This window comes from Pseudophryne corroboree, chromosome 12 (genome assembly GCF_028390025.1).
Source record: "Pseudophryne corroboree isolate aPseCor3 chromosome 12, aPseCor3.hap2, whole genome shotgun sequence".
In the NCBI taxonomy this organism is placed as follows: domain Eukaryota; kingdom Metazoa; phylum Chordata; class Amphibia; order Anura; family Myobatrachidae; genus Pseudophryne; species Pseudophryne corroboree.
In genome coordinates this window covers 117,112,368-117,138,424 of record NC_086455.1, presented here as the reverse complement: position 1 = coordinate 117,138,424, position 26,057 = coordinate 117,112,368, and the positions used below count along the sequence as shown (strand labels likewise).

Genomic DNA, 26,057 nt, shown 5'->3' with positions numbered 1-26,057 from the left:
ATGAGATGGTTGATGTGACATGATAATGGGTGATGTGAGTATGACATTGGGTGATAGGACATGGGATGATTGGTCATGAGACATGGAATGATGGGTGGAGTGGCTATGTGACAGGATATGAGTTAAGTGGTGATAGGACATGGGATGATTGGTTGACGAGGAGACATGGAATTATAGGGCAGATTTATGAAGCCTGGTGAAGTGATAAAGTGGAAGGTGATAACGCACCAGCCAATCAGCTTCTGACTTCCATGTTCCAGGCTGGGTTTGAAAAATGACAGTTAGGAGCTGACTGGCTGGTGCGTTATCACCTTCCACTTAATCACTTCACCAGGCTTAATACATCTGCCCTTATGAGTGGTGTAGTGATGCGATAAGACATGAGATGACCATGATGGGTGGCAATGTGACATGAGGCGATAGGACATGAGATAATGGGTGGGATGTGGGTGATAATTTATTGTTATGGCACATGGGATGTTGGATGATAGGTGTTATGCGTGAAAGCAAGGTCAGGTGATCCACCAGAGGCTCCTCCCCTCCGCTTCATACTCCTGTGAGCGGCACGTGATTGGAGCCTTGCGCTCTCCTTGCCTGGTGGATGATGTCACTCTGTTACTGCGCATGTGCGGCTCCTGTTCTCGGTGCTGTAGAAAAAAATAATGCTGCATAGAAACTTACATATAAACAAAAAAAACTTGAAAGAAGACTCGGTGTGTATGCCGGGAGCAGCAGCAGCAGCACATGCCCCCTCTCCCTGCGCGCACCCCGCTGCGGCTGCTGACTTCCGGTCGGGCTGTGCGATTGGAGGGAAAGATCCGTAGATGTATCCAGAAGCTGCCGTGTAAGTGCTGCCCCCAGCCAGCCAGCCAGCCAGACGGGCCTCTCAGCTGCGATCCTGCGGACTCCGGGCTGTGCAGGGAGCGGCTCCTTGCTGAGCTCACGTCGCCGTCGTGTTACCCTGCAGCTCATGCACCGAGTGTGATGTGTGTAGCCGCGGAGACGCCTCCTGTGCTCGGTGCCTGCTGCTGTGGGAAGTGTGAGGGAGGGACGCGCTCGGTAGTTACATGTATGTTGCCTCAGACTGTGTCGTGTTACAGCAATGCGGAGAAATATGTTTTATGTCGGGGATGATGGGGAAATGCGCTGTATGGCTAATAATGCGGAATATGCTGCCGTGCAGGTGCCAGTCATATGCACATCACGTTATTTACATAGAGAGCTACAGTACCCTACCTACACTGCAGTATATTTACTTTTTATTTACCCCTAGTCTTGGTCCTTCTTACACAGATCCGCTCTCTATAGTATATATTATGACATTTCTGTAAAACTGGTGCCACAGTTGCGTATATTAGAAGCACATCATCAGTGTGAGAAGTACTTTTTTTGAGGGGGTTGGTTATACTGGATGGAGTTCATGTGCTGTTTTGTTTACAAGGTGCTTTTGTTATCTACATGTCCATTTTTGATACTTTTACTGGGAAAAAAAAATGTTGACTTTTTTAAACAGTTCTTGACACTTGAGTTTACTAGGGTAAAACAAAAACATCAATAGGATTTACATTATTGTAATAAACTAAAATGTTCCCACTTTAAGCAGAGAAGTGACATTTTCCGTTTGCAGGATCATATAGAAGTATGGGGTGTGGCTCATTAGATCGACAGTGTCTAGGTCGACAATGTTTAGGTTGACAGTCACTAGGTCGACAGGGTTTTTAGGTCGACAGGTCAAAAGGTCGACATGAGTTTTTCATGTTTTTTTTGTGTCGTTTTCTCCGTACAGTGCCCGGGAAGCCCAATTAGTGCACTGGGTCCCCTCGCATGGCTAGCTTCACTCGCCATGCTTCGGGCAATCGTTGTCCACGTGGATCGTTAAGTATGACAAAGTTCAAAAAAAAAGGAAAAAAAAATGTGAAAAAAAACTCATGTCGATCTTTTGACCTGTTGACCTAGAAACCCTGTCGACCTAAACATTGTCGACCTAGACACTGTCGATCTTCAGACCAGATCCCGAAGAATGTTGGTGGGCAAAAGGAAAATAGACACCTTTGTGGCTGATTTGTGCTACAAAAAAAATATAAGAATGTAAAAAGCTTATGAATTTACAAAGGAATTAAACAAAAAATGCAAAAATTTAAAAAGTGCTTTTGGGGTAACTTGCAGTCATTTTAAAGAAAAAAATAAATATCCAAAACAATTTTTTTGGCTTAAGTAAATGCTTTCAATAAACTTGGGGTGCTTAATCTAATGTCAAAGTTGATTTTGGGGTAATGTGAAGCCATCTAATTTGTTTACTCCTAAAAATTACATGTAATTATTGGCCCAATTGAGCTATTTTGAGATTTTCCAAATGTCTACCTAGTCATTTTGGGGGAGGGGGGGGGGGGGGGCGATATGAAGGGATTCTGCATGTTGTTCGGAAATTTTAATCTTGAAATATAGATTTTCTGTTCTATCACCCTCAGTGAGGTGCGAATGGGGAAAAATGACTTTACTCTGTCTAGTTCAGTGTGAGTTTCTAATTGGCAAATTTAATTTGCAATGCAAATCTGCGAAGAAAACGGTAACTGGCACCTAGTTGAATTGACCCACATGTTTGTAGTACTGTAAGTTATTTGCAAACAGCATATGGTTTAATATCCTATCACCTTCATGTTAATCCTCGAATGGTGTGCGTAGTTAAAAATGCTCTAAAAAGCTAAAATGTGTTGAAGGAATTGGTATATTGGTTGCTAGGTAATTGCACATGTTTTAGCGTATGGTGACAGGTGCACCCATGAAGGAGATTGTATCAGTGTTCCCTCCATGCTATATTTCTCTGACGATCCACCCATCTTAATTTCCCTGCTGTCTGGCAATGATATGGCCAAGAGTTGTGCAGCACTGATGGAAATGTCAGTGCAGTTCGACTTATTGGCTGTCACAGCACAGCTCACTATTCAGAGTTACCCCTGCTAAAAGAAGAAGAGAAGGACACAGGCTACTCCCTCACCCTATAAGAGCCATCCCTGCTGGAAAGATGCCAGCCGTACCCTCCACCTCAACCCCAGGCCCACCGTATCACTAGAGGCAAGCATGGCAGTCTCCCCCTTTCATGTGCCTGCCAAACAGTAAGTGAGATGCTGGATGGGAGTGAGGGAGGGTGCACGATGGACTGCTGCTTACCTGCTGTGGTAATGTTCAGTCTGTCCACCCTTGCTGTTTTACGCACAGCCACACAACTCTTCCTCCCACCACCCCTCCCGTTTCCTATGCAGCCACGCAGCTCTTCTTACCTCCGTCCATGCATGTCACGTAATGCCGCCTGGCAAGATATTTCTGGGGAGAGCACTGTGTTTGTATGATATAGTTAATGATGAGAAGACTTTTGATCATAATTATATGTAGTCCATACTACAGAGCTAGTGACGAAATAAGAATTTTATTATCTGAAGTGAATCAAGGTGCTTTACATATAGATCATGAACATAATACAGACATTTTAGCTTTAGAGAAACCATGCCATAAAACAGCATTAGATACACATTATATGCATCCATTGATTATTCATCTTACCCACAAAGGTACCAGGCATGGCAGCCATATTGCGCTGACGTCACCTGGCCCCATAGCCCTGCATGCTAATATGGACAAGATTGGGGCCGTGCATCGTTCATTGTTGGGGCATACACACTGAAAGAGATGACCAACATGTCGTTCATTAATGAACAAGATTGTTCATATCTTTCAGTGTAATCGGCAAGTGTGTAGGGCCCATTAAAGATTCTGTCCAATCTTTCTGGTTGGAACAAAAATCTGGTAATGTAATGACAATTGACCATTTGCTCTCAAACACTGGAAAACAGACAAAAATGAACTTTCAGACAAATTGGTTAAGTTTGTTTCATTAAAAAAAGTTTATCTGAACAACCATTTTTGTCCATTTTCTGGAGTTTGGGAGTAAATGGTTGATTGTCATTTGCTCCCAGACATTGCCAGATTTTCTTTCCAACAGCCAGATTGGACAGATATTTAAGTATGTAGGGCCTTTTAGAGATGGATGTGTGAGAATTTGTTCTTTGTCAGTTGGCTATTGTAATCTATCATAACTCGCAATGCTTTTTTTGAAATTGGCTCACTGGTTGTGGCACGGTTTGTTTATTTTGTTCATTTTTATTTTTAGGGGAATGAATCTTCAAGATAAACTGCAGCTTGCTGCTTAAACTTGTATGTTTCACCATCATGGAGAAAAATCAGACACCGAAAGGTGACCAAGAATGTGGAAGTAAACCACCATCAAATACTCCTGCTTATTTTGTCATCTTGCACCAGTCACAGGGTGATGGATCAAAAGAAGAAGGGATCCTTGTAGCCAACCGAGATGTATCTTCTGTTGCGCCATTTGTCTCGGTCACACCTGACAAATCAAAATCTGATGTCTTTCTCTCAGCCAATTGCGTTTCTAAGGAAATTACTGTGACCCTTGACAATAATAACATGTGGAATGAATTTTACCGCTGTAGCACTGAAATGGTTTTAACAAAGCAGGGAAGGCGGATGTTTCCCTATTGTCGCTATTGGATATCTGGTTTGGATCCTTATCTGAAGTACATTCTTGTTATGGACATTACTCCATTGGACACCCATCGGTATAAGTGGAATGGAAAGTGGTGGGAGTCCGGAGGGAAAGCAGAACCACACGTTCTGGGTAGGGTATTTATTCACCCAGAGTCTCCATCTACAGGTCAATTTTGGATGCATCAGCCAATTTCTTTCTATAAACTCAAGTTGACCAATAATATTTTGGACCAAGAGGGTCACATCATTCTTCACTCCATGCACAGATACTTGCCACGTCTACATGTGATACCTGCTGAGAAGGCCACTGAAGTAATTCAACTTAACGGTCCTGATGTTCATACCTTCACTTTCCCACAGACAGAATTTATTGCAGTCACAGCATATCAGAATTTTCAGATTACCCAACTGAAAATTGATTGCAACCCTTTTGCCAAAGGGTTTCGGGAAGGAGCTGTGTTGGGACGATTCCCTAAAGAGTCTAAGCACAAAGATTCAGAACAAGGCTCTGCAGACAGCAAAGTACATGTAGAAAATGACGATCCTGAAAGTATCAAAAAGTTGAGGGAAATATTCAGAATGTCTGAGCATTCAGACTGTGATACCGAGAATGAAGTTTTCAATGCTGGGCATGACGTGCTAAATTCCACAAATGCACTGTCCAGAATAAAAGAAATTTTACAACAAAAGGAAGATAACCGTGACAGGTATAGTGGATTCAATTCAACATGATTGCTATAAAATGTAACGGTTAGCAAGATTTTCTTATGTTGTGTAAATTCAAATACAATGAAACATTACAAAATGAATGTATAGACATCGTGTTTCCCATCAAATTCTTGACTAAAAAGTGCAAATGACTATTTTATTTGACCCAGTACACAAATTCTGACTGCATAAACAGAATCACAAACATTGTTTGTAAAGTGCTTCTGTTGTGATTAGTGATAACGAGCTATAATGCAATAGGGAATACTCGGAAGAAAAGCTTACATTGCGTTTTCAGTATTCAATCATTTCATTTTAAACTATCTTGCAATATAAAGTTAAATGAACATGTTAATATTTATTTGATAGTGCAGTAGATAGTCCTCCTAAGGAACCAGCAAAAAGTAAAATATCAATTCAATGTTTCTTTGTAAATTTAGATTCTCTAGGTTTTCTGCTACTCTGAGAATTAAGAACTTGACTTATAAAGGGGTCAATTCTATTCAGCGACAGTTGAATAGCGCCGGGAGTTAGCTCCCGTCGCTATTCAATTCAACTCATGTTAAGTCGGCGAAGGCCCGTTCTCGCCGACTTAACAGGTTGATTTGTCGGGCATTCTCCGACTTAACTCCCCGACGCGATGCTGATTTCCGACAGAATCAGCCTTCCGCCGGCCGCACTTTTGTCGGATTTCCTCTCTCATCCCCCGGGGGTGAAAGAAGAATTCCTGACAATTGGTGTCACTTGGCGCTGTATTGAATAGTGCCGGGAGCTAACTCCCGGCGCTATTCAACTGTCGCTGAATAGAATTGACCCCAAAGTGTTATTATTGATCTCCATTCCTCGTGCAGGTTCACTGTTTCTACAAGAGCCCTGCACAGTTGTGTGTGCTCAAGTAGTGCTATTTCTAATTCAGACCACTCTGATACCCCTGCAGAGATACAGATTGAAGTATTTTTTACACTGTTAAGTAATTAAGTGGTGACTCAATTAGAATCCTATGGATGTAGCCTAATAGGTTAAGTACCCGGAGCTATTCAGTTGCACGCTGTATAAGCCCGCGATTAGCGGATTTCTGCTCGCTCTCTCCTAAGGGTGCAAGCAGAAATCCGGGTTAATTAGTAACAGCATCACGTCTGGCACTTAACCCAGGAGATGCAGTTTACTGGATCTACAGCCTCTGTTAAATGGCGGGTGCGATACAAGCATAGGAATAGCTCTGGGCACTTGAGCTACATTCCCCCAATGCTAACTGAATCTCCCACGTAGTCATTTATAACTTACAACACATTGAAAATCAACAAGTCATTGGGACAGTATGAAATTTTGTGTGTTTTGCAAATGGAATCAAATGTACTGAAAAGGAAAATTTCCAAGTCGGTGAAAACAAGAACTGGCTACACATAAAATATAATGCAATACCTGCACCTCTCCACTGCTGTTGTAGAGCAGTCCCAGTGGATAGAAGAAATACAGGTGTACTATGATTGGCTGGCTGTCAGGATCCCGGCGCCCAGCATACCGGCACCAGGATCCTGACCGCTGGAATGCCGACAGCGGGTCGAGCGCACTATTTATTCTCCCTCCAGGGGTGTCGTGGACACCCAAAAAGGGAGAATAGTTGTCAGTAAACTGGCTGTCGGTATGCTGAGCGCCGGGATCCCGAAAGCCGGTATATCGAGTGCCTCCCGAAAAATAGAATGGATAGAAGGTATCTAACATAAGTGTAACATGAATGACAAAGAAGAAATATTGTCTACTGCACAGGTTCTCAAACTCGGTCCTCAGGACCCCACACAGTGCATGTTTTGCAGGTAACCCAGCAGGTGCACAGGTGTATTCATAACTCACTGACACATTGTAAAAGGTCCACAGGTGGAGCTGATTATTTCACTTGTGATTCTGTGAGGAGACCTCAAAACATGCACTGTGTGGGGTCCTGAGGACCGAGTTTGAGAACCTGTGGTCTACTGTATATAAGTAATCCTTCTTAGTTCTGAATGTATACACCTTACCTAATCAAGGTATGGCAAATACTGCCAATTTATCAATTCTTCATATATATGTAAAAAGCAAACGATTGTTGTAGGAAGAATTTCTTTGCGTGGACATTCCTTGTCAGGAAGAGTTACCACTGACGGACAAAATCCAAACTCACCTTGCCTAGGTGAGCTGTATACATATAAAACAATGAATGTTCAACTATATACTGTACAGTATAAACTATGGGCTCAAATTCAATTACGCGTGGATTGAATAGCGCCGGGATAGAGCTCCCGGAGCTATTCAATTCAGCGCCTGTCATCCCCGACTAGAGAAGTTCTTCTCGCACCCCTCCGGGGCTGCGAGCAGAAATCCGACAAACTTAGGTCCGCGACAAAACAGCAGCACGGTGGGCACTTTAGACAGAGAATGCCCATTCTTCGACTTTGCATTGCGCTGATTGAATAGCTTCGGGAGCTCCCTGCCAGCGCTATTCAATCCGGGCAGAATTGAATAGAGCCATATGTGTCGTTTTAGACATTCTAGCTACACCTACGCTTAAGAGGACTTCTATCCATTACATATGCAATATTCTAATGGATATGCAATATTCTATCACACAAGTTCATGTTTGTAGAGGAAGATAGAAATCTGACTGTGATATGTAACCTGTTATTCTTATTTGTTACAGGTGTGATGAGCGCTCTGGCACGGCATCTCCACCTGCACAGCCTAATATTAAAATCAAACAGGAACCAGAGGATAACTATGATTACAATAAGACTATAACAACAGAAAGACTACAAATTAAGCAAGAAGAATCAGAGGATGAAGTAACTGATGAGTATTCAAACAGTGATGATGACTATCCTATATTAGAGAGACACTTTGCACGGTTCACGGCAGGACCTCACCGAGGCAGGAAGCGCTCATCTCAAAACATCCCTTCTGGGGTTGCAAAAGCAAAACTGTTAAAACTAGGCAATAGTAGTCTGCCTAAGGTATATCTGAAGTCCTGTCTCACTGACAAAAATGCTGTGGAGCTTCCTGATTTGCAAGATCCTGTCTTGTCTGACAGCGCAACACAAAGCACAGGGGTATGTGACACCCCCCTCTCTGAAGAAAGGTGTCTCATTTCTCCAAGCCCAACTATTATTTCCAATATTAAAGAAGAGTTCTCAGAAAAAAGCAAGAGTGAAAGATGTAAATACAAAGTTAATGTGAAGTGTGAAACTCCACAGACTGCATTGAGCACCCCCCATCTTCCAAAACAGAAGCTCCCTTTCCTGCTACATAAATCTTCAGTAACAGGAACCCCTGGAAATGAGATGCCCATAGTGAAAAAGAGAGGGAGACCTCGCAAGCCTAAAGTTTCTAAGGTAGGACGCCCAACAAAAAAAGGCAGTCCCATTGAAGCTCCACGATTGTGCCCAGATTTCAATCCAGACCTCGAAGATGTGGACGGAGTCCTATTTGTTGCTTTTTCTTCAAAGGTAAAAAAAAGTTTACAGTGTTCACGGTAGCCTTGGTCTTTGGTCTAAGATCAAAGAACCAACCATTGGCTATGGTATCCTGCTATATATTTTACTATGCTCTCCTGTAGGACAAGTATTTTTTTCTCTTTTTTTTCTTTTCTCCCTTTCTCATGTTTCGCTATAGAGATTGTGTCATGCTTTTTTAGATTTATGGGAATCTAGTATATCTTTTTTTTTTTTTTTTTTTTTTGGTCATGGGTCCATTATAAAAAACAAATATGTATTTAAATATTAATTTTCCTCCAATCATCTCAAGTATCGGATCACTTTTTTTTTTGTTTTAAGTTTTACATTGGAATGTGTAGCAAAGCATTTGGTATATTAGTGCCATAACTAGTTTGTTGTATTCCTTATCAAACAAATATATATTTACTCTGATTCCTAATATGGCATTACAGTCCTAATCAGCAAATAATGGAGTTAGATTCAGTGACAGACTACACTTTCCACTAAATAATATGTAGGCATTTCATCTACACTTTTTAAAAGATCTGTAGGATTATAAAATATGCAGCCTTTACTGCCGGGGAAAGATGTGTACTTCGTTGACCAGTAAACATTTTTATATCCTAGAACGATAAATGTTTATTTAATAAGATTCTTGATTCTGCAACTGTTGTATTCCGTTGCCAGTCACGCCAGATAAAAAAGCCCAAATTAAGTGTGCATAGGTAGAAATGTTCCACCACTTGTACAAATGTATCTCTTATATCTGAAATGCTTTTGAGTATTTTAGATCTTTGTATTATCGGTAGCTATTTTATATATGTCAACTTGTATTTAGAGTTTTTTGTTTTTGTTTTTGTTTTTTAAGCGGTTTTAGAATATTTAGTACAATCTGTTTTTTTATTAGTATAGAAAAAACAATCAAAAGCCGTCAAGGCTGCAAACAGATAAACTCAAAATCAATCAATATTCCATTGAACATAACTACAAGCATAGATACAGTTGTCAGCGTAAAAACATAATATAATCAGACATCATCAATACAACTATATAGAGAATACTGATAAAGGTAAATAAAAACAATAAAAGATAGAAAAGATAAAAGTAGAAAGACATAAGACAGAGGGGGAATGGGAAGTTCATGATGACGTTTACAGAACATCAGATAGGGGAGGAGACTAGATGGGCCTGTTAATCGGGTGCATTCTTAAAGGCCAACCAGTCACTCCAAGTAGCAATAGAATTTAACGAGGGGGATTTCATAAAGGATGACAGATCGTCCATCAACATATAATGGTCAAGCCTCTGAAACCAGCGAGAAATGGGAGGGCATGAGATTGTTCTCCAATAACAGGGTATTATTGCTTTTGCAGCGCTCTTCAAATGTCGAAGAAGTGAGGTTTTATAAACTGAGATGGGCATCTCCATCAGGTAAAACAACCAAAACTCAGGCGTGTTGGGTAGTGTAAGGCCAGTCATTTTTGAACATATATCACGTATCTTTAGCCATAAACTTGTCAGGACCGGACATCCCCACCATATGTGGAGAGGGGTGCCCAATTCCTGGTTACACCGCCAACAGGTAGAGGGTATGTTGGAGTGCATCTGGTGAACCTGTATAGGGCATCTATACCAACAGACTAAAAGTTTTTATTGAGTAGCCAGCACTTGGAGGGAAGAGTAGGTTGCAAAAGTATGAGTAAAAATACAGGTCCACTGATCCTCTGTCAAATCTCTATGTAGCTCACTTTGCCATACCGAGACATAAGCGGGAGGACCACTGATATGACAGCTGGTCACCAGCAGTCATATCAGTGAGGCATAAACGATACAGTTGTGAGATTAAGTGTCTAGGAGGTTTGGCAGCCAGGTACAAAGATTCAAATTTAGTGGGAGTATATGACAAGGCGTGGTTCCCAAAAGAATAAATAAAGTGCCTAACATGTAAATAAAACCAAAAGGAATTAGCCGGAAGGTCATACTTCTGCTGGAGGTCCTCAAAGGAACAAATGCTAGAGTTTGTGACTAAGTGGCAGATGCGAGAGATACCCGCAGTCGACCAAGAGGGCAATCTAAATGGGGGCATACCTGGAGGGAAATCGGGGTTATTAAACGGGCGTGGATAAAGAAATTCACGATTTTAAAATCCGGTTGATTCTTATATTTTTGCCAGCATTGAAGTGTAGGGCCCAGGGTAGGGTGAGCGAGACAAGGATAGTGTTCCTTCTAGAATTAATATGGGGCAGGGCGCTGGACTCCGGGGGCACATTGGTGCGCGCCTGAAAAGGGGGCGCGGCCATGTAAATTTTTGGGGAGTGGCCCTTCCAACGTCATTTTAGTGGGTGGCCATCGACGTCACTGTTGGGGGAGTGCCCAGCACCTCCATCGGTGCTTGGCTTTCCCCCAGCTCTTTCCCATAACGTGAATGGCTGCCATGCGCACGCGCACGGCATCTTTACATGCTGGGAGGGCAGGAAGAGGGCGGCTGTTCTAGCAGGGTGCCGCAAAAGGGGCAGGGTGGATGTTGACTTTAAAAAAATCGGGCAGGGCTCGGCGCCCTGCTAAATCAGCCTAGAGTGAACACTACGAGGACATCTGGGAGGACACCCGTCGGAGCAGGAGCAGAGTAGTCTACAATAAGCGGCCAATGTTTCACAACGTGTGGTCTGGACATCTTGACAATCCTAGCAAGGTGGATAGCATGATAGTACGCTAGAAAGCAGGGGAGCTGAAGACCGCCTCGAACTCTGCTCCGAATTAGGGTGGCTCGAGATATGCGGGGTCCATGTGATCCCCAGATAAATCGGCCCACCATACTCTGCAAGTCCCTAAAAAAGGGAAGACTGTATATTAATTGGTAGAGATTGTAGTAAGTATAAGACCTCAGGGAGACTATTCATTTTGATTGCATTCATTCTACCCAACTTAGCTTCAATAGGGACCAATTTTGAAAGTCCACCCTGAATTGTTTCAAGAGTGGAAGAAAATTAAGGGGGAACAGGGAATCCGTATTGGGGGACAATAAAATCCCTAAATATTTTAGCTGGGTCAGATGCCAGAGAAAAGGAAATGAGCCCTTAAGGCTATTTACCATGGAGGGGGGCGCCGAAATATTAATTGCTACAGATTTTGCATAGTTTATTTTAAAATCAGAGACATGAGTAAATCTGTTGAATTTGTGCATAAGGGCAGGGAGAGAGGTCACTGGCGCAGTTATAGTGGTCAGAAGATCATCAGCAAATAAAGCCACCTTATATTTTGAGCCACCAAGCTGCAGGCCTTTAATATTACCGTTTGCGCGGATCGCCCTTTCCACCGCCTCCATACACAAAACAAAAATAAGGGGAGATAAAGGGCATCCCTGACGGGTACCATTCCGAATCGCAAATAGGTCCGATAAAGCCCCATTGACACGTACTCGCGCAGAAGGTTGTGGTACAGAGCAAGTATCCTATGCAAGCAATATGGCCCTAATCCTAAACTGCGAAGGAGACCTTCCGTAAACTGGCAGTTAGTCCTATCGAAGGCCTTCTCCGTGGATAGAAGAATCATAGTCTCGCTGTTACGGACAGCGTGATGGATAAGGTCAATGATTTTTGTGGTGTTATCCTTGGCCTCCCTTCCCCTCACAAATCCCACCTGGTCCCCATGGATCAAAGTCGGCAAGAGCTGATTTAACCTATTAGCTAGCATTTTAGCATAGAGCTTAATATCGTTATTAGTAAGGAGATAGGTCGATAACTAGAGCACAGTTATTGCATTAAATGTTTTCAAGAACAGTGGCATGAGAGATGACCGGAAAGATTTATAATAGCTCACTGGGAAGCCGTCCGGGCTCGGACTCTTCCCAAGAGGAGTAGCTGGTAGGGCCAACTCCAAGTCCTCTATAGCAAAGGGTCGTTCAAGAAACTCCACATCTCCTGACAACTGAGGATAGTCTACAGATGAAAGATTGTCATTCACTGCCTCCGCAGATGAAAGAACATCAGGTGGAAATTGGGTATTTCTTAAGTTATAGAGATCTGTAAAGCAAGATTGAAAGGCTCCTGCTATTTGCGGAAAGGCATGGACTCTACGCCCCGCTGGGTCTCAAACTGAGTGGACATAAGACCTTTGGCGTTGAGATTTCAGAACTTTCGCTAACATAGAACCAGGTTTATCACCCCATAGATAGCATTTGTGGCGATATCTCTGTAATTCAAATTTGGTTTTCTTTTGAATAAGTTTTTTTAAAGGCTAATCTCGCCTCAGTGAGATTATGCAACACCTGTCCATCAAGCGACTGCTTTTTGAGACAGCTCCAAAGATTTGACTCGGATCCAAAGCAGCCGTCGCTGAGCCTCTTTCCTTTAACTGGGATCCCAGTTGGATACATTTATCCCTAATTACGCATTTATGTGCCTCCCAGATCATAACCGCAGGCGTGTCAGGCAGGTCATTTAAAGGAGATGTAATCGGTAATAGTTTGGAGCAGCCCATCTTTAAGTTATGTATCATGGAGTAAAGTCTTATTAAATTTCCATGACCAGGAATAGTAGGGAGACAAATAGAGGCAAATATGGGGGCGTGATCCGACCAAGTAATCTGGCCTATATGGCTATTAGTGAAAAACTGTAATTGTTTATGGTTGACTAGGAAAAAATCAGGACGACAATAAGAAGCATGAGGGGTAGAGTAAAAGGTGTAGTCCCTATCAGTGGGATTGTGTAATCTCCATAGATCAACCTGCTGACTATCATGTAGAAGTTGATGTACCCTGCGATGGTCCCTCGAGGAATAGTGCAGGGGCCTAGTAGAACAATCAAATGTGGGATCTAATGTCCAGCTGAAATCTCCCCCTCATATTAAGCATCCCTCTCTCAAAGGCTCGAAGAGTCGCATAACCTTGGTCATGAATTTCCTTTGTGATTGATTGGGTGACTAAACATTAACCAGGGTATATATTTGATTCAAAATCTTACACTTTAGAACCTGGCATCTTCCAGCTACTAAAACATGGTGGGAAGTTTCTGAAATAACCAGGTGGCGAGAGAAGAGTATGGCTACACCCAATGATTTACCCAGAGGGTTATCACTACAGAACCGGTGAGGGAAATTATGGTTTCTAAGGGGAGGGGCAGCATTCTGCTTAAGATGAGTCTCCTGCACAAAAGCCACGTCAACCCTCTGAGTGGAGTTCCCTCAGAAGAGTAGAACGTTTTTCAGGGATAATCCTTTGACATTGTAAGAGCATAGTATCAATGCTCTCGCATTTAAAGAGGCCATAATGAGTCTGAGAGGGAGCGCGGGAGATGCGCAGGAGAACCCACTGGGGGATACATCAAAAAATTGAGAATCGGCCCTACAAAGGGACCACAATAGACAGTCAGTCGTGAGAAGGGGAGCAGAAAAAAGGGAAAAAGAGATTCAGAAACAAAAAATAGAGAAGGGTGGAATCCAAAAGAATATACAAGAAACATCAAGAATCAGAATAAAGGGAGAAAAAAAATGTCCACTATTGGAAACTTGTTCACCCGTGAACCAATAAAAAATGCGGACCGACCCAACTGGGGCGGGGCATCTACGGCCGCCACCCAGGGCCTCAAAATCTAGAATAGCAACAAGTTAGTAGCATAACTTTAACTAAATCCTGCAAATAGAAAGATAATACAAAGAGTGATACAAAATGTCCTGCTGGGGGTAAGCACTCAAGCAGAAAATGGTATGTGAACCGTAAAAATAACAATACAAAAACAGCATTGCATTAAGGAGAAAAACAGTGTATACCAAGGGCAGCATAGCAAAGCCTAATCGTCTAGAACATCATAAACACACTCATAACTCAAGTCCAGGGCATACTTAGGTTAACAGCCGGCATGGTGTCAGGCCTAGCAAGTAATTCCTGGAACAGACCGGAGAAAGGTATCAAAAAATTCCACATGGTAAAGCAACTGCTTTCAGGTACCGGAGGTCTCTGGGCGAGAGTGTGGTGAAGTCGGACCTTTGTTGCGGACGGGTACCCAAGGTGTCCGCGCTGGAGGAGGTGTCGGAGGGTCCAACCTACTATGTAATTGTGTCCATTTTGGGAGGGACTGCTTGTCGATGGAAAGGGCAGAACAAAAGTGATCCAGCTCATCCGGAGACTGTAAACTAAGATTACGACCATCATGAGAGGCTTGGATACTCAAAGGGAAGCATCAGCGAAAGCTAATATTATGTTTTAGGGCATCCGTAAGTGGTTTGAGGAGCCGTCTGTGCTGAAGGGTGTTCCAGGAAAGGTCAGGGAAGATCTGGATTTTGGAACCGCTAAATTCAATTCCGTCTAATTTCCTCGCACTTTCCAGAACATCCTCTTTGACATGGTAGTAGTGGAAGCGGCAAATAATATCTCTGGGAGCTTCAGAGGGTAGGCCTTTCGGACGTAGCGCGCAGTGCGCACGATCAAGGTGAATGACATTGTCTGGTATTGCACTAATAATTTAATTGAAAATCTTGGTGAGCACGTCTACGATGCCTGGCCCTTGTATATCCTCAAGGATGCCACGTATCCTAAGATTGTTTTTTCTCCCTCTATTGTCCAGATCATCCATATGGCGCTGGAGCGCCCTGAGCTCTTGAGCATGTGTAAGGACGGTATCTCCAAGTTTTTGCTGGTAAGAATCCAAATCACCGAGGTGGTCTTCCATGTCGGATACATGATGAGTAATTTGAGAGATCAGTCTGGAGCGCAGATATTTCCGCTTTGACTGTAGCACCAATTCTCTTTTCCAGATCCAGAAAATCAGATTTTGTAGGGTGATCTTTTTCGGTAGGGAGAGATCTAAGATGTTTTAAGACATCAGCCATAGTGGGTCCCGGAGATGTATCTGACCCACTCTGAGGTGAAGATGCCATATCATCAGTGGTATCAGTAGGAGAAGAGTCAGCAATAGAACAATTGTCGTGATCAGGTACCAAATAATGGAGCAAATTAGACTGTGAGGTTGCAGATCCGATCGGCTTGGTGCGAGACATCCGCCCACTTTTCCTGGTTCTTCCCATCAAAAAGAGAATGTCCACATACGTAGTGAAATACAGCAGGACTTGTTGCAGGGAGAGCTATAATCAACACATAAAGGAAACCCTGGTCACGGCCACAGGGCACCCGCCCCATACTGCACGGGCAAGTCGGGGTCATGGCATTAGAATGATCGACACAGCATCAGCCCTGGCGGAGCAGCAAAGGAGACCAGAGTATCACAGCTGGAGCAAGGGGACGTTACACTGAGATTGAGCAACAGTGAAAAAGAGACTAACGAAAAAGCAGTGCTGTAGTGGGTGCTCAAGTTTATCACTCTCCTGAGGATGTGTGAATAAGTGGAAGCAAAAAATAAAAGAATAATTGTAAAAAAATATGCAGAGCACCACAGAGTCAGTAATAGTATATTGTAGCAGATCACCAAATCTGTAGAGTAGCCCCGCAAGCTTCTATCAAGGGCCTGGCAGGAGCTGGGAGCAGCAGAGCCTGAAAGGAGAGGAGGAACGCAGGGGGGTATGCTTTCTTAAAGGCAGCACAATGTGGGTCTCAGTCGTGCAATTAAATGCAGTGTTGTTAGACAGAGATGGTTCCAGGGGTATGGTTCAAGGAGCCTGAGGGCTTCCCAGCTCCGAATTAAGGCTCACCTTTTTACACTGGCAGCAGGCATGAGATTATGGAGCACAGACGAGTCCCCTCCAAAATGGCCGCCGGACGTCCTCTGGCCCGCAGCTCCAAGAGTCCAGAAAAGTACGAGTCCACACAACAGCCGAGGGTTAATAGGGTTGTATAATATAATACGGTCTTGGTGATTCCAGCTGTCCTGTTGGTGCAGCTGCACTTAATATCTAGATGTGCCAACAGGTGCTATCCTGAAGAGAGGGCTGGTATATAGTAAGATTCCCAGATGAGGGAGCAGGATGGGAGTTTAATAACTGCCACTGCGGTGAGGTCACAGGGCTCACTGTGAAAACAGATCGTAGTGGTGCAGCAGCAGGGACTCTGCTAAACCCGGGGGTGCCGGGGCCGCTCTTACAGGGAAAGGATCAGAGGTAGGGCAGTCCGCAGCCAGCCGCGTGTACCGCCGACTTCTCTGCACCAGGGTACACGGAGGGGAGACAAGTGGCAGCTCCAGCGCGCTGCGGCGTCTGACGGGGACTCAGAGCCAGCGGACAGACAGGTGAGCAGAGGAGTCCTGGGCGCCGGATAGCCCCCGTAGTGGAGAGGGGGACAGCCGCTGGTTGGCTCACGCTCCGGGGAGGAAGGGTGGGGAACTCCCCTGAAATCTATGCTCCGGCCCGCTCACCAGGCCACAACCCGCGGGGGGCGAATGATTCGCCCCAGCTCCAAGAGCAGCATCAACACCGTCCAGACACTCCCAGGGTGTCGATTGGACAGGATCAGGGCTACCAGGGTAGCTGCAGTAAGCGATTTTATAAAGTCTAAACGGGGAGCTCTGTCCTTGCACGTCTGCCCGTAATGGCTGCCAGGCCACGTCCCCCGGTTTTAGAATTTTTGAAAATACAGGTGACAGCACAACAATTGTATTCAGCACAAAAAAGTAGTACAATTTGGACAATAACAAAGATAATAAACCAGAACTGAAAAGCCAGCATTTTAAGGATTTTATCAATAATTGTATACAACAATTCATCAATGTATAAACACGGTTTAAGAAAACCAAAACGTCTTGGTAGCATTTAATTTGGACCAAGTAGTTTCCATGACCTAACAACACATTAAGGGTTCATTAACATAATACAAACAAAAACAAATGTTTCCGCACCGGTATGAGACCTAATCCCTATATAACATATTATCATGTGTATATATATATGACAGGGATGTGCTACCTGCTACCTAGAATACCTATATTAACATCAAAAAAGAAAAAAGAAGAAAAAGAGGTAGCATTATGGTGCACGAGGTCACTTGATTCTGACCATTTATTAAGTCATGAATTAAAACGTAACTTTTATTAGATAATTTGAAATAAACTCCCCACCTATCTAAAAAGCGAAATATATTAAAAATAAAGAAGAATAGTAGGAAATAAGATATTAAAATTAAGCGCTGAGGCACCTAATATAACTCCCCTTATTACTCTATAAGCGATTCAAATATCGATGGTAATATTGTGTCGTGATGTGTAAATTGTCCCCAATGTATATATTGTGCAATTGTCACCAGCAAGGGCAACAGTGTGGAGCACTCCTCATGTATAGGGTCAATGTTAACTTCAGATTTAGAAGTGATTCAGAGGATGGAGATGGATTATCTTATATTAAAAAATCCTAGTAAGATAGGATACTATGTCTCCTCAAGACACTGTTGCAAAAGATATATAAATTGTAACGGACTAGCCTATCCCCTGTCAGGGAGTGATCAGGTCCTCGTGACAAATGTAGCGGGTAAACTATGTGCTCTATGTATCTTTATGCTGCTAGGATATAAAACATCATCTGCAGTTATAATTATTCACAGTATAGGAGTCACTATATTTATTAAGCATCCAACAAGGTAAAGCAGTATGAAATTCTAGTGGTTGATTTTACAAACAGGGACTCAGTGATAGTGTAAAATAGGATAATATCACTTTCTCTTTATTAAATTAAAGTCTGTATCCTACCTATCACACTAAGCTGTTAGTACAGATTATAAGTGTACTAAAATCCTCTTAGGAGTGTGTGATGTACCGTCTGGTTCAATCACTAATTAGACGCGGTTTTATTACACACAGAATATGAGGCTGAGTAAACACTAATTAGTGACTCATTCCCTAACACTTAGAATAGTTAAATTAACATCCACACTGTTGGGCAGAGATGTTTAGTGTTATAATAATTTTTCTTGTCAGCATAAATCTCGCAATGCGAGTGTGAGCACATGTACTCGCTCTTACACTATATTTTATTAGCAATCAACTAAATATACACATTGTAAGTCGTGCTGTATAGAACAACACTAGGTAATCCTGGTCTATACAGTGTATATCAGAGGAGGCTGGAGGTATCTAATGTCTCTTGTTCACGGAGACAATCTTATGTACCATACACAATGGCGCCCTCGATCTGATCACTTTAATTTACACAAACACGCATTATTAGTACAATTTCTTAATACATTAACATGGGAGCATATCGCGGGCCACAGCGCATTACTCCAATGCGCATTTCGCTCGTGGCTTAATCATGGAGCCGACATGATTAAGCCACGAGCGAAATGCGCATTGGAGTAATGCGCTGTGGCCCGCGATATGCTCCCATGTTAATGTATTAAGAAATTGTACTAATAATGCGTGTTTGTGTAAATTAAAGTGATCAGATCGAGGGCGCCATTGTGTATGGTACATAAGATTGTCTCCGTGAACAAGAGACATTAGATACCTCCAGCCTCCTCTGATATACACTGTATAGACCAGGATTACCTAGTGTTGTTCTATACAGCACGACTTACAATGTGTATATTTAGTTGATTGCTAATAAAATATAGTGTAAGAGCGAGTACATGTGCTCACACTCGCATTGCGAGATTTATGCTGACAAGAAAAATTATTATAACACTAAACATCTCTGCCCAACAGTGTGGATGTTAATTTAACTATTCTAAGTGTTAGGGAATGAGTCACTAATTAGTGTTTACTCAGCCTCATATTCTGTGTGTAATAAAACCGCGTCTAATTAGTGATTGAACCAGACGGTACATCACACACTCCTAAGAGGATTTTAGTACACTTATAATCTGTACTAACAGCTTAGTGTGATAGGTAGGATACAGACTTTAATTTAATAAAGAGAAAGTGATATTATCCTATTTTACACTATCACTGAGTCCCTGTTTGTAAAATCAACCACTAGAATTTCATACTGCTTTACCTTGTTGGATGCTTAATAAATATAGTGACTCCTATACTGTGAATAATTATAACTGCAGATGATGTTTTATATCATAGCAGCATAAAGATACATAGAGCACATAGTTTACCCGCTACATTTGTCACGAGGACCTGATCACTCCCTGACAGGGGATAGGCTAGTCCGTTACAATTTATATATCTTTTGCAACAGTGTCTTGAGGAGACATAGTATCCTATCTTACTAGGATTTTTTGATATAAGATAATCCATCTCCATCCTCTGAATCACTTCTAAATCTGAAGTTAACATTGACCCTATACATGAGGAGTGCTCCACACTGTTGCCCTTGCTGGTGACAATTGCACAATATATACATTGGGGACAATTTACACATCACGACACAATATTACCATCGATATTTGAATCGCTTATAGAGTAATAAGGGGAGTTATATTAGGTGCCTCAGCGCTTAATTTTAATATCTTATTTCCTACTATTCTTCTTTATTTTTAATATATTTCGCTTTTTAGATAGGTGGGGAGTTTATTTCAAATTATCTAATAAAAGTTACGTTTTAATTCATGACTTAATAAATGGTCAGAATCAAGTGACCTCGTGCACCATAATGCTACCTCTTTTTCTTCTTTTTTCTTTTTTGATGTTAATATTCATTAACATAATCTCAGAAAACTTCCAGATCTCCTCAGGGCCCTTACTATCTCTCCAACTAGATCAGCCCCTGCCCAAGATGGTGGTCCTTACTTAGGTATTGCCATTGGTGGGTTAACCATCAATGCTACCATTGGTGATTTAATCTCAATGGTATATGACTATAGACAGGTGAACCATTGATCTGATTTCAGCCACATATTGTCATTGCTACTGTGTTACTCTCTGGGCAGTGGGCCAATCAAAGATTGGGGATGGGCCTCGTGAGGACGACCTAGGTTCAGTGTTTTGGCACCAAGTAGGAAATCAAAAGACCCATCAGGGTCTCTGAACCATTGGCAATCAATGGGAAAATATCTACCATCAGTTGTTAATTATTGATGGTGGTCGATGGCCAACCCTACCTTGAATAGATTTCCTCCTCTTCCTTAGTCTTTTTTCCCTTTCTCCAGCTACCTAGGCATGCCGTCTCCCCCCCCCCCCCCCCCCCCCCCTTCTATTTATTAATAATAATAATAATATTTTGTGCTAAACTTGCTGGAGCTTACCTTCTATATAAATTTCCTGGAGTAGCACAATTCTGTTTCAAAGTACGTACTGGCTACTGTGCAATCCAGTTTGCCATCTTCACAAGGGATGAATTGCCCCAGTCCCCTCTCTTAGGCCTCCGGCTGGAGCATGCTGCTGCAATTACTGTGCTGTGTCGTATAACCTTGCTCTCTCCTGCAGAACGGGGCTGACAATTGGGGGTAATACATACCGAGGGTAAGAGCCCTGGACCCCTCTAAGGCTTAATCCAGCCCTGAATATACAGTATAAGTTGCAGCACAATGCATCTATGCCAACACAAGGTGCAAGATGTGTCCTCATACACATAGTGGCAATACACCATACGGCTTAAGTCACTTAAGAGGTGCAGTGTACCATATTTTCTAAAATTTTGCATCTTATTCGCATTGCAGATGCAGCAAAACACCACTCTTAACTGTGCTACAGATATTGGGCTGCAACTTGAACTACACAGGGGTTCATTTGAAACACATACTAATTCTCTCTTAATACTATATATCTTTATCTATTTGGTGAGTGCTATCTACCTATCTATTGATCGATCTGTCTATCTGTGAAAACGGAACAGCACCCATGGATCACAGGTAGACCATCAAACGTGTTTTGATCCATACCAATTCATCAAAGCAATGACGCCCCTTTATAAGGGTTACACACAGAGTGTATGTATATGTATGTAAAAAAATAAAATCTCTTACGTCCTAGAGGATACTGGGGTCCACATTAGAACCATGGGGTATAGATGGGTCCACCAGGAGCCATTGGCACTTTAAGAGTTTGTGTGGGCTGGCTCCTCCCTCTATGCCCCTCCTACCAGACTCAGTTTAGAAAATGTGCCCGGAGGAGCCGGTCACAGCTAGGGGAGCTCTTCTGAGCTTTTCTAGTAAAAGTTGTTTTTAGGGTTTGTTTTTTTACAGGAGGCTGTTGGTGTTTCTTCCGCAGGAAAAGGTATGGTCCGGGATGTCCTGAAGCCACCCCGGGTGTCGGTTCATCGATGCATTGGCATATTGGGAAAGATGGTGGCCTCTTACGAGGCTCTCCAGTACGGGAGGTTCCACGCTCGGACCTTCCAACTGGATCTCCATGACAAGTGGTCGGGATCTCGCCTCCACATGCACCAGAGAATTTGTCTGTCGCCAAAGGCAAGGATTTCACTCCTCTGGTGGCTCCAGTTACCTCACCTTCTGGAGGGCTGCAGGTTCGGGATTCAGGACTGGGTCCTTCTAACCACGGATGCGAGCCTTCGGGGCTGGGGACCAGTCACTCAAGGAGTAACCTTCCAAGGACGGTGGTCAAGCCTGCCTTCCCATCAACATCCTGGAACTGAGAGCCGTCTAAACGGTCTTCAGACGGCCCCTCTTCTAAGAAATCGGGCCATTCAAGTGCAGTCGGAAAACGTAACAACAGTGGCTTACATAAACCGACAAGGTGGAACGAAGAGCAGAGCGGCAATCAGAGGTGACGACAATAATCCTCTTGACAGAAAAACACGAATTAGCTCTGGCAGCTATCTTCATTCCGGGAGTAGACGACTGGGTAGCCGACTTCCTCAGCAGACACTATCTCCATCTAGGAGAGTGGGGACTCCATCTGGAGGTGTTCAAGAAAATGACGGATCTTTGGGGCTTACCCCAAAAAGACATGATAGCCTCTCGTCTCAACAAGAAGCTTCAGCTTCATAGTTCCAGGTCGAGGGACCCACAGGCAGTGGCAGTGGACGCCCTGGTGTCTCCGTGGGTGTTCCAGTCCGTGTACGTGTTTCCACCTCTCCCACTCATCCCAAGAATCCTAAAGCTCATAAGGAGAACAAGGGTTCAAGCGACCCTCATTGCCCCAGACTGGCCAAGAAGGCCTTGGTACGCAGACCTTCTGAATCTACTGCAAGAAGAGCCGAGGCCTCTTCCTCTTCGGGAGGACCTGATGCAGCTGGGGCCGTTCGCCTATCAAGACTTACCGCGGCTACGTTTGACGGCATGGAAGTTGAGCGCCTGATTCTTGCTCGAAAGGGCATTCTGAAAAAAGTTATTCCTACCCTCATACAGGCTAGGAAAGAGGTAACGTCTAAGCATTACCATCGTATTTGGAAGAAATATGTCTCTTGGTGTGAGTCCAAGAAGTTCCCTACGGTGGAGTTTCAACTGGGACGTGTCCTCCTCTTCCTGCAAGCAAGAGTGGATATGGGTCTGCGTTTGGGATCTGTGAAGGTCCAGATTTCAGCCCTATCCATTTTCTTTCAGAAGCAATTGGCTGCCCTCTTGAGGTTCAGACCTTTTTGAAGGGAGTTCTGCATATCCAACCTCCCTTTGTACCACCTACGGCGCCTTGGGACCTTTAACGTGGTGTTGCAGTTCCCCCAGTCGGATTGGTTTGAGCCTCTACAGGAGGTAGAGGTCAAATTTCTTGCATGGAAAGCGGTCATGTTGTTGGCCGTGGCTTCTGCTAGACGTGTGTCCGAGCTGGGGGCTTTATCCTGTAAAAGCCCTTATTTGATCTTCCATGAAAATAGAGCGGAGCTCTGGACTCATCAGCAGTTTCTTCCGAAGGTTGTGTCGGCATTTCATATCAACCAACCTATTGTGGTGCCAGTGGCTACTGACTCCTCAATTACATCTAAGTCCTTGGATGGGGTGGTATTCGTGTGACCGCCGGTCAGCTGACACAGTCACATGACCTCCTCCACCAGCCCGACGGCTCACTGTCCCGATGGTCGGCATGCCGACCAACAGGGACTATTTCCACTCGTGGGTGTCCACGACACCCATAGAGTGGGAGTAGAACCCGTGGCAACCGCAGGTCGCCACCGAGCCCGCAAGGGGCTTGCTGCACTCGCCCCTCCCCGTCGGGATCCCGGCGTCGGTATGCTGCCGGGATCCCGGCGTCTGTAAGCTGACCGGCGGTCAGGAGACCGCCGGTCAGCCGTACTACACCCCTTGTATGTCGTAAGGGCTCTGAAGATATTTGTGAAGAGAACTTCTCGTCACAGAAAGTCACACTCTCTGTTTATCCTATATGATCCTAAGAAGATTGGGTGTCCTGCTTCTAAGCAGACGATCTCTCGCTGGATCAGGTTCACTATCCAGCACTCTTATTCTACGGCAGGACTTCCGTGTCCAAAATCTGTTAAGGCCCACTCTACTCGTAAGGTGGGGTGTTCCTGGGCGGCTGCCCGGGTTGTCTCAGCAGTACAACTTTGCCGAGCTGCAACTTGGTCTGGGTTGAACACCATTGCAAAGTTTTACAAGTTCGATACTTTGACTGAACTTCAGATCATCAGAGGCCAATCAATTCTGCAGGAGCCTCCGCGCTCTCCCTCCCGTTCTGGGAAGTTTGGTACATCCCCATGGTACTAATGTGGACCTCAGCATCCTCTAGGACGTAAGAGAAAATAGGATTTTGGTTACCTACCGGTAAATCCTTTTCTCGTAGTCCGTAGAGGATGCTGGGCGCCTGCCCAGCGCTTTGTTTTCCTGCAAACATTATTTGGTTCAGTACAACTTCGTTTTAGTTGAGTACTGCATTGTTACTTGGCAATTAATGCTTCAGCGGTTGCTGCGTTTCAAGCTAGTTAGGTTGATGTGCCTTGTATGTGTGAGTTGGTGTGAATCTCACCACTATCTGTGTAAAATCCTTCTCTCGAAGATGTCAGTCTCCTCAGGCACAGTTTCTAGACTGAGTCTGGTAGGAGGGGCATAGAGGGAGGAGCCAGCCCACTCTCTCAAACTCTTGAAGTGCCAATGGCTCCTGGTGGACCCGTCTATACCCCATGGTACTAATGTGGACCCCAGCTTCCTCTACGGACCACGAGTAAAGTATTTACCGGTAGGTAACCAAAATCCTATTTTCTGCATTGCATGTGCATTTATCTGCTGTCTGGTTTCACTTTCAGTGTATCTCAGATATTTCTCCCTATTATTCTATACTCTGGGCTGAGGTGTGTTTGGTTCAACAATAAGAGGAATACAGGTTCTATCTATATGCATATATAAGTATAATAAATTTGTGTCGCGGTCACATCATACTCTGTACTGTTTACATTGCATTTATCGTATTGTGTAAGTCCAGCATACAGTTCTCTCTGACAGACTCCTGTGCTGCGGATGAGGAAATTCTCGTGTTAATAGATGTCCCAGCCCTTGTGAATTCTATTAAGCATGTACTCCAACTCTCTGAGGAGGATTCCAATACAGTGACTAAGAATATTGATAGGTTAAAAAAGCAGAAGGTGGTTAAAACTGAGTTACCCCATTCTGATCACTTATTGAACATCAGACGGGAACCCTGGACTACCCCAGGTAAGAAATTCCCTGTCGCCAAAAGGGCTTTAGCTTGTTATCCTCTACCTGCAGAGCTGTGTAAGAAATGGGAAAGTCCGCAACAGGTGGATTCTTATGTCACCTGCCTCATGGTGTCATCCACTCTGCCGGTTACTACGGTCACCTCCCTAAGGGAACCGACAGATAAACGTATTGAAAGTTGCCTGAAATCTATTTACTCCCTCACAGGGGCTATTCATAGACCCACCATAGGTGCTTCTTGGGCTGCAAAGGCTACAGCAGCATGGATTCCGGCACTAGAGGAGGATCCACCTGAGTATATCTCTGAGGAATCCAGACAATACCAGTCTCACATTAAAACTGCTTCTTGTTACATTCAGGAAGCCTCATCTGAGGCGGCAATGTTGGCTGCCAAGGCGTATGTTCTGGCACGCCGCATTCTATAGTTGAGACCATGGAAAGTGCACCTGGATTCCAAGAAAACTTAGGAAATCGTTCCCTTTACTGGGGACATTCTGTTTGGGGAGGAATTAAACAAAATCGTGTCTGATTTGGTGGCCTCCCCTGTGTGTGTGTGTGTGTGTGTGTGTAGTGTCTGGTCTCCATTAAGCAATGTCCAGAGACTCTGTGTCATATGCTGCAGAGGATATGTCCTCTCAGGATGATCCCATTCCATGTAATCAGGATTGCACTGGTTTAGCACAGATTCCAGCAAAGGAGCCTGAGTGGTTATCCTCTATCAAATCTATGATTTCTCAGATTTCTAGTCTGGTTGCACAAAATTAATCTGCAACTCAGACTTTACAGAACTCTGGCAGTTTGGCCCAGTTCTGGTACATCATGGCTCCCCGCTGTATATTCCCATAAACGTGCTCTTGCTCAGATCATGCAGGATGATACCGACCGACTCTGATACTACAGACGGTGACGGGGATGTGTTGCGGGGGGCTGCATACCTTGCA

The 26,057-nt window shown here is 43.8% G+C and overlaps 1 protein-coding gene across 12 annotated transcripts in view; it reads left to right on the top strand.

Moving 5' to 3' along the window:
• The window catches only part of MGA (MAX dimerization protein MGA), a 428,176-nt gene that overhangs the window by 6,467 nt on the left and 395,652 nt on the right, over positions 1-26,057 (top strand). For 9 of the 12 annotated variants that reach the window (XM_063947913.1, XM_063947915.1, XM_063947916.1 and 6 more), the window contains exons 2-3: positions 4,166-5,267; positions 7,943-8,744. In XM_063947913.1, coding sequence (XP_063803983.1) covers positions 4,225-5,267; positions 7,943-8,744 — 1,845 coding nt within the window. In that variant the 5' untranslated portion in view covers positions 4,166-4,224. The other 3 variants (XM_063947910.1, XM_063947908.1, XM_063947912.1) reach the window with 3 other exon arrangements.